The 8,023-nt window shown below is 42.3% G+C and overlaps 1 protein-coding gene across 1 annotated transcript; it reads left to right on the top strand.

Moving 5' to 3' along the window:
- Nucleotides 1-2,112: 2,112 nt before the first annotated feature.
- LOC101776696 (CDPK-related kinase 5) lies at nucleotides 2,113-7,107 on the top strand. Its single transcript, XM_004958282.2, has 11 exons — nucleotides 2,113-2,867; nucleotides 3,494-3,624; nucleotides 4,176-4,217; nucleotides 4,311-4,419; nucleotides 4,717-4,795; nucleotides 4,930-5,226; nucleotides 5,300-5,412; nucleotides 5,869-5,976; nucleotides 6,061-6,123; nucleotides 6,212-6,379; nucleotides 6,462-7,107. Exons 1-11 carry the CDS (start codon nucleotides 2,304-2,306, stop codon nucleotides 6,600-6,602), a joined length of 1,815 nt encoding a protein of 604 aa, XP_004958339.1. The 5' UTR covers nucleotides 2,113-2,303; the 3' UTR covers nucleotides 6,603-7,107.
- The last annotated feature ends 916 nt before the right edge of the window (nucleotides 7,108-8,023 follow it).

Below are 8,023 nucleotides of genomic sequence, written 5' to 3'. Positions count from 1 at the left end.
AAACTGACCCAGTGGTTTACGTGCCTATGTGTATTAGTATGAAATGCAGGACCAGTCAGCAGTGCTAGTTATTGGATTCGACTTGAACCGCATGATTACGGCAGAAATCAACTCAGGTTCAGGAATTGACAAAAAAAATGCACTCTGTGTTGGAGTATTTCCTAATGCTGTCTTGTTCTCCAGGTGTGGAGGAGATCAGACACTCATATTCGCAAAAAAAAAGGAGATCAGACACTCATGATGTCAGAATCCGACCGCAAACTGCGCGAGATTTGGGCCCCTTTCCCTTCAATTTAGAATGGACACGGGAGCTAGGCCGTGTTTAGTTGGGGAATTTGGGAGGTGCCAAATTACTGTTACAGCACTGTAGCACACTGTAGCGTTTCGTTTGTATTTGTGAATTATTGTCCAAATATTGACTAATTAGGCTCAAAAGATTCGTCTCGCAAAGTACAACAAAACTGTGCAATTAGTTTTTAATTTCATCTACATTTAGTACTCCATGCATGTACCGCAAGTTTGATGTGATGGGGAATCTTCTTTTTGCATAGTGTCAAAGTTGGGAGTTGGGAGTAACTAAACATGGCCCTAATTTTCTTGGCACCAGTTGTACTGCATGCCCAACTAACTAAATGAGCTACTAGAAGCTAACAATTCTTTAGCCGAATCCTATCATTGTGCCACTCTCATTCTCTGGTGAGCATGAGGAGGAGAACAGCGGGACAGAGCGGGAGAATGGACGCGAGTAGATGCCAACGAACGATCCGGTTGCTTTCGGTCTCCCTGTACTCGGGCATGCATGAACCTCAAATACCTCGTGTCCAAATTTCGCCATCGTGTTTGAAATATCGGTCGTGTACGTACAAATATCCAGAAACTTCATCTGATGCGTATGGACCTCACTTCAGGGTAGAATTCTTTGCAAACTGAAGATATTTCGAGATATGTTACTCAAACATGATGGGGATTCTTCTTGATTCAAAAACATATAGACGCCCGCTTGACGACATCGCATCCGGACGTACAAGAAGAACAGCAATGCGCGGGAATAGCGACTTCCATGTTTGTATACCGTGCGCCCCTGCAAACATAGGGTGACCATAAGAATTCGTTATCACTCTTCCTCCGTTTCAAATTGTAGGTCGTTTTAAATTTTTTATGCATTTAGATATAGTGTATGTTTAAATGCATAATAATATCTATAAATATAGAAAAACTAAAACGACAAAGGAGCAGTACATTATATAGGGAGAAGAAACAAATCTCCTCGTGCACGTCAATTCACAAATTCCTTTTGCTCCATGAGGAATGAATATCATACCAGAACATCCATCCATCCATCCTGCAATTCTTTCTAGGCTCGTCAGAACAAATTCAAGAAGAATTCAGTGAGAACAACAAATCAAGGAGAATCTTAATGATCGACAAGACATATGCTGCGTATAACGGCTGGGTCCCATTTTGACCTAGGCCACGGAATTCTCGAGTGACCAATTAAACGCTGGCATCTCGCGCTCACCTTGCCAATTGCTCTCTCCCCTTTGTCCTCACTATGCTTTCTTTTCCCCCCGAAAAGAACATGATCACATGTATATATCTCTTTTTTCTCCAATAATCACATGCCCACATCCAACAAAAAGGCCCAACGAACAGCAAGGACAAGGACTAATCATAACTCATCACAGCAGCAGTTCTAAAAAAAAAACTCCTAACAGCAGCTAGAGAAAAAAATCGAAAAATTGAGAAAACAACATTCCAATCACATTCAAAATGAAAAATAAGACTCCGGAATGAAACGGAGAAACAAATGAGTTTGCTTTCGTGCAATTTCCGTTAAAAAATTAAAATGGATAGAAATTCCCTTGTTCCACCCATTCACAAGTTCATCATAATGATTTTGACTACAAAAGCTAACCACAATCATCAACAAGAAAAAAAAAGTGGTACTACCATACTCAGGCACCAAAGCCAACAAACAAAAAGAGAAAAAGGAGAAAAAAGGAATTAAAAGCACTAAACGCCCCACCAGCCAGGCAGCTCCACTAATCTCTATCTCTCGCTCCGACCCCGCGTCGCCACCTCGCTGCCTTTACTCCTCTCCCACCTTCCCGTTTCAATTCGCCTCACTCCCCGCAGTCCCCACTCGCCACTCCCCCCAAAGCTCCTCGCCTCCTCTCTCTCTCTCTCTCTCTCTCTCTCTCTCGCCCCGCCATGGCCTCTCCCTCCACCGCCTCCTCCTAGCTCCCGTCCCAACCCCTCCCAGATCCCGAACGCAGCGCGCCAACCCCCGGCGCAGGCACAACATGGGAGGGTGCCACGCGAAGCCGCTCACCCACGAGGCCGACAGCTCGCCGCCGCGCGCCGCGCCGGCGACCCCGCCCCCGGGCTGCGCCACCCCGGCCACCCCGGGGAAGAAGCATTGGGCGGTGTCCCCCTTCTTCCCGTTCTCCACGCCGAGCCCGAGCCCCGCGCACCGCCTCTTCGGCGGCTCCGCGGCGTCCCCGCGCAAGTCCTCCCCCGCGCACCCCGGCGCGGGCGCCGGCTCCGCGCCCACCACCCCGGCGAGGCGCCTGCTGCGGCTGCCTTTCCCGCCGCCGTCGCCCGCCAAGCACATCAGGGCGGCGCTCGCGCGGCGGCACGGCCCGCCGCGGCCCTCCATCCCCGAGGAAGGCGGCGGCGAGGGGGAGGGCGGCGGCGGCGGCAGGGGGCTCGACAAGGGGTTTGGGTTCAACAAGGGGTTCGCGGCCAAGTACGACATGGGGGATGAGGTCGGACGGGGACACTTCGGCTACACGTGCGCTGCCACGGTTAAGAAGGGCGCGCGCAAGGGGGAGTCCGTCGCCGTCAAGGTCATCCCCAAAGCAAAGGTGATGTGCAGCTTTCGCAATGCCTAGTCTGGCATTTTTGTTTTGATGTGTTCTCGGTGAATTTTAAGATACCACATACACATGCTACTTTTCTCGAAAAACAATGACCATCTGGAGATTTTGAGATGGTTTAGATTTGCTAATTGCTGACGGCTAATATGTTCTCGTGACATGAGAATACTAAATTCGAACAAAAATTTTTACTAAATTTTGTGGTGACCCGACAAGGTTCTGCAGTCTGCACCGCGAACACCTTATTGCATGCCCTTAGGATGATTAAGGTTTTCTGTTCTGTGCATTCTGCCCTTCTAGGTAGATTGGGCATATAAGATTTTGTGCTGCAAATGCACCTACTCAAATGATGAGACATGGATGCATTGGGCATTGTTTGTTACTTGTGAAACTTGAATTTGATGCTTCACAACTTTTATGCATTATTTTTTCCCTGATCCAGAAGGTTCCAGCTACTTGGCATTATAGTTCTATGATATATTTTGTGTGAACTGATTTAATCTCCTTATGGTTCTGCTATGAGCTTCAATTAGTCATTGTCTGAACTCTGAACTTGGTTCCTTATATGAACACCTTCTTGACATCAGCCACTGCTTGCTGTTTTGTTTTATCAGATGACAACATCCATTGCTATAGAGGATGTCCGAAGGGAGGTTAAAATTTTGAAAGCTTTGGCAGGAAACAAGAACTTGGTCCAATTTTATGATGCCTATGAGGACACCGAGAATGTGTATATAGTAATGGAGTAAGCTTCCACGATCTAAGAAGTCATAAATTTCTCTTGATTGATGTTTCGTATTATATGAGGATGTCTTCCACAATATATTTAGTGTTGTTATCCCTCATCATTGGCACTCACAACAGTAAATAAAAAATCATGAAACAGAATGAACGCTAGAAACTGGTTAACTTGACGTTTCTATTCTGTTTCCGAGTAACACTCACAATGCTGGATCAAAGTAAGCATTGATAATATGCAACGATTGTATATAATCTGGTAGAAGTTGCACTTGCTACTTAACGATGAAAATGAACTCACATAAATGTTCTTCGCGAGAAGCAGTTATTGCTATGCTTCTCTTTCCCCGACAAACCTTAATCATTTCTGGAAAGTGTAAAAGCTTCCATAGTATTTACATACTGCCAAATTTGATCTCTAAGGTCTACTGGGCCTTGAATGATTTCTTCTATTAACTATCTATTTTGCATTTATATTCTTTTATACCCTGCTGCTGCTGATCCTTGGGTAGCTGCTTTTTCTGTATTTAACATGCAATCCATTCTCCTATTGCGTAGGTTGTGCGAGGGTGGAGAGCTACTCGATAGAATACTTTCCAGGTATGTTGAATGTGAACATTTTTTTTGAAATAACACTATAGTTCTCATCGAAATATGTGCTTCAATAGAACTGTTGTTTTGCATTTGACTTAGAGGTGGGAAGTACTCCGAGGATGATGCAAAAGCTGTCCTGGTGCAAATATTAAATGTTGTGGCTTTTTGCCACATTCAAGGAGTGGTTCATCGGGATCTCAAACCAGAGGTGATGTGTTTATCTGCATCTCTGCAATTAGTGCAAATTTCATGATTCAATGAGGTTTAGAATTTGCTAAGTTTCTACTTTTCGTAGTAACTACTTGTTTATTTCTCATACCATTATACACTACATCCATCAATCTGGTGCATTGTACTGTTGCACGCGACTTGTTTATTTGAGACATTTGTTGCATTTTTATATTATTTTTCTCCCTTTTCATTTCTTTGTGGATATATTCTAATATTAGTATTTTCCTTTGTTGATGCTATCATGGTTTCTAAAAATATAATACCGTTTTTTCAGAACTTTCTTTTCACTTCGAAAGATGAGAATTCCCATCTCAAGGCTATTGACTTTGGCTTATCAGATTTTGTAAAACCAGGTATACTGCTTACCGGTCAAACTATGTTTTTGTTAACTTACTGGTCTCTAATTGCCTTGACCAAAAAGGATTGTAGTATTCACACTTTCACTGGCAAAAAGATCTTAAATATGTGGTTCTAATATTTTATGCAGATGAGAGGCTAAATGACATTGTTGGAAGTGCTTATTATGTTGCTCCAGAAGTTCTGCATAGATGCTATAGCACAGAAGCTGATGTATGGAGTATAGGTGTAATTGCATATATCCTTCTTTGCGGCAGTCGTCCATTTTGGGCGCGCACTGAATCTGGCATATTCCGTTCTGTTCTCAAAGCTGACCCCAGCTACAATGAGGCACCATGGCCTTCTCTAACTCCAGAAGCAATGGATTTTGTTAAGCGGTTGCTCTGCAAGGATCCACGTAGAAGGATGACTGCAGCTCAAGCTTTAAGTGAGTTTCATTTTCTCCAGACAGATTCTAATGAATATTACATTGTTGTGAGTATCCATGTTTCTTCTGCCAGGTCATCCGTGGATCAGAAATTACAATGACATTAAGCTGCCATTGGACATCCTTATATTCCGACTTATCAAAGCTTATATCCGTTCCTCATCTTTACGGAAAGCTGCTCTGAGGGTCAGTACTTCAAAATTTTGTTCAGTTTTTTATCCTTTTGTTGTACATGCATGTATGATGTTCATTCTTCGGTTTCGTAATTGTCACTCGCTTTATGCCACACCAAATTTATTCTCCTGAAAGGCTTGTATGGGTGCGCTTTAAACTGTTTTGTTTAGTAGTGGTTAAGAATTCCCTATTAAATCCTGTTGATCAATGCACACTACAGTTTTTATGGTAACCATTATCTGAACTTTTTGCTTGCGTAAATGTATGTGGTTTAAGTTGGTGGGGGCAGCATTTCATGGGTAGATATGGCCCTTGCTTCGGATTCTCTTAACATAGACTTCTGTTGCCAATACTTCATGTTCTATGTGGTGCTTAGAAGCTTTACTTGTTAAGTATATCATAATTGTTCTGTGTTTAATATCTGTAATATGCATTTATTAATGTATGATCTTTCTTGATCTGCTGCAGTCTCTATCAAAAACTTTAACTGTTGATGAGCTTTTCTATCTGAAGGCGCAGTTTTCTTTATTGGAACCAGATAGAAATGGATGCATCACCCTTGACAATATCAGAATGGTTAGTTCATCATAGAGCTCTGATATAGCCTGTCATATTTATTTTGAGTAAATCTGGTGACTCCTTTTGTTTCATGCTGTTTAGGCCTTAACAAGAGAAGCTACCGATGCGATGAAGGAATCACGAGTTCAGGAGATTCTTGTTTCGGTACATTTGTTTTTTAATCTTATGATGACATTTTTTTAATTCATCCAGAAACAGTACCACTCACTTTATAACTTAACTTTCTTTTCAGTTGAGCGCCCTTCAGTACAGAAGAATGGACTTTCAGGAGTTCTGTGCAGCAGCAGTTAGTGTGCACCAGCTCGAAGCATTGGATAGATGGGAGCAACATGCGCGATCCGCATATGAACATTTTGAGAAGGATGGCAACCGTGCTATTGTAATTGATGAACTCGCTTCTGTATGTGACCTTCCTTTCCCTCTCTAGTCCATCAATCTGGCTTGTCCTCCCATATTTCCTGATTTGGTTTTCGTTCTCTCAGGAATTGGGCCTCAGCCCTTCGGTGCCGCTGCATGTTGTTCTGCAAGATTGGATCAGGCATACGGATGGGAAATTGAGCTTTCTTGGATTTGTCAAGTTATTGCATGGCATGTCCAGCAGGTCCCTGTCAAAGATGAGATAGCTGTTGATAATCTCTAACGACAGCACAAGTTCACACCACCCTAGCCCTTGCCGACTTGGTTCGCAGGCAAATTAACAGGGCTACAGAACCGTCGACTGGAGCTTGCATAGTTGCATATCGAGGGCGTCTGAGTTCTAGCAGCACCTGGTCTGTCACTAATTTGAGTATAGAGTTGCGTTTGTCGTCGTCTGCCTACTGATCATTTAGTCAATAGGAAAAAGGAAAAATCTCACCCATGTCTGCAACATGTGATGTTTCTAACAGTCGTAGAATAGGCATGTTCTGTCGTTGTGATTTTGGGAACAACTTTGTAATGCTTGTTCCTGGAACTGGAGCAAGTTAGCTGCGGTCACCAGGTTGGTGTTTGGAGCGTGGACATATATTCACTTACTGGCATTGTCATGGTGTCATTGTACTGACAAATGAAAGTGAGTGATCGTTATGTTGTTCATCAGGTTCTCCTTCGTGTATATATTGATGAGATGAAGATGTGCCGTTTTTTTAATTCCAGAAGATATTAGCATGTCATTTGGCAAGCTCTAATTGTTTCTACTTTCTACTCCTAATAATAAATTGTACTAAAATATAGTATTAACAAACTTTGCATAAATTTTAGAGGTATGAATAACCATTTCAGACCTTTTTTATATCTAAAAAGAACTGTATTTCTTAGCATTCTAATTTTATTATGTTTCACCCTTGAACTGCACTAGAAACTAGAAGTCGGTGCCCGTCCGTACGTTCTTCAATCATGCTAGTGTCAGAATTCAAACTTAGAGGGTGTTTCGACGGGGTGTTTGGATACGAGGTGTTAAACTTTAACAGTGTCACGTCGGATGTTCGGATGCTAATTAAGAGAACTAAATATGAACTAATTATAAAATTAATTGCAGAATCCTGTGCTAATTCGCGAGACGAATCTATTAAACCTAATTAATCTATCATTAGTAAATGGTTATTGTAGCACCACATTGTCAAATCATGGACTAATTAGGTTTAATAGATTCGTCTCGCGAATTACACTCCATCTGTGCAATTAGTTTTGTAATTACTCTATATTTAATACTCCTAATTAACATCTAAACATCCGATGTGACGGATGTTAAATTTTAACACCCTGAAGCCAAACAGGCCCTTAGTTCGGATTAAAATTCATGTCACATCGAATATTCGGAGGCTAATTAGGAGGATCAAACATGAGCTAATTATAAAACTAATTACACAGATGGAGGCTAATTCCCGAGACGAATCTATTAAGCCTAATTAATCCATCATTAGCACATGTTTATTGTAGCACCACATTGTCGAATCATGGACTAATTAGGCTTAATAGATTCATCTCGCAAATTAGCCTCTATCTGTGCAATTGGTTTTGTAATTAGGGGGTGTTTGGATACCCCCTACTAAACTTTAGCACCTGT

The sequence above is a fragment of the Setaria italica genome, chromosome II (assembly GCF_000263155.2).
Source record: "Setaria italica strain Yugu1 chromosome II, Setaria_italica_v2.0, whole genome shotgun sequence".
Lineage (NCBI taxonomy): Eukaryota > Viridiplantae > Streptophyta > Magnoliopsida > Poales > Poaceae > Setaria > Setaria italica.
Note: the sequence above shows the minus strand (reverse complement) of the source record. Positions and strands in the feature narration are given on the sequence as shown.

Excerpts from the sequence above, each read along its gene's own strand:
- LOC101776696 (XM_004958282.2), top strand. The coding sequence starts at position 2,304 with ATGGGAGGGTGCCACGCGAAGCCGCTCACCCACGAGGCCGACAGCTCG. Across the intron at positions 4,218-4,310 it reads CTCGATAGAATACTTTCCAG|AGGTGGGAAGTACTCCGAGG; the intron begins GTATGTTGAATG and ends CATTTGACTTAG. Across the intron at positions 5,227-5,299 it reads GACTGCAGCTCAAGCTTTAA|GTCATCCGTGGATCAGAAAT; the intron begins GTGAGTTTCATT and ends TTCTTCTGCCAG.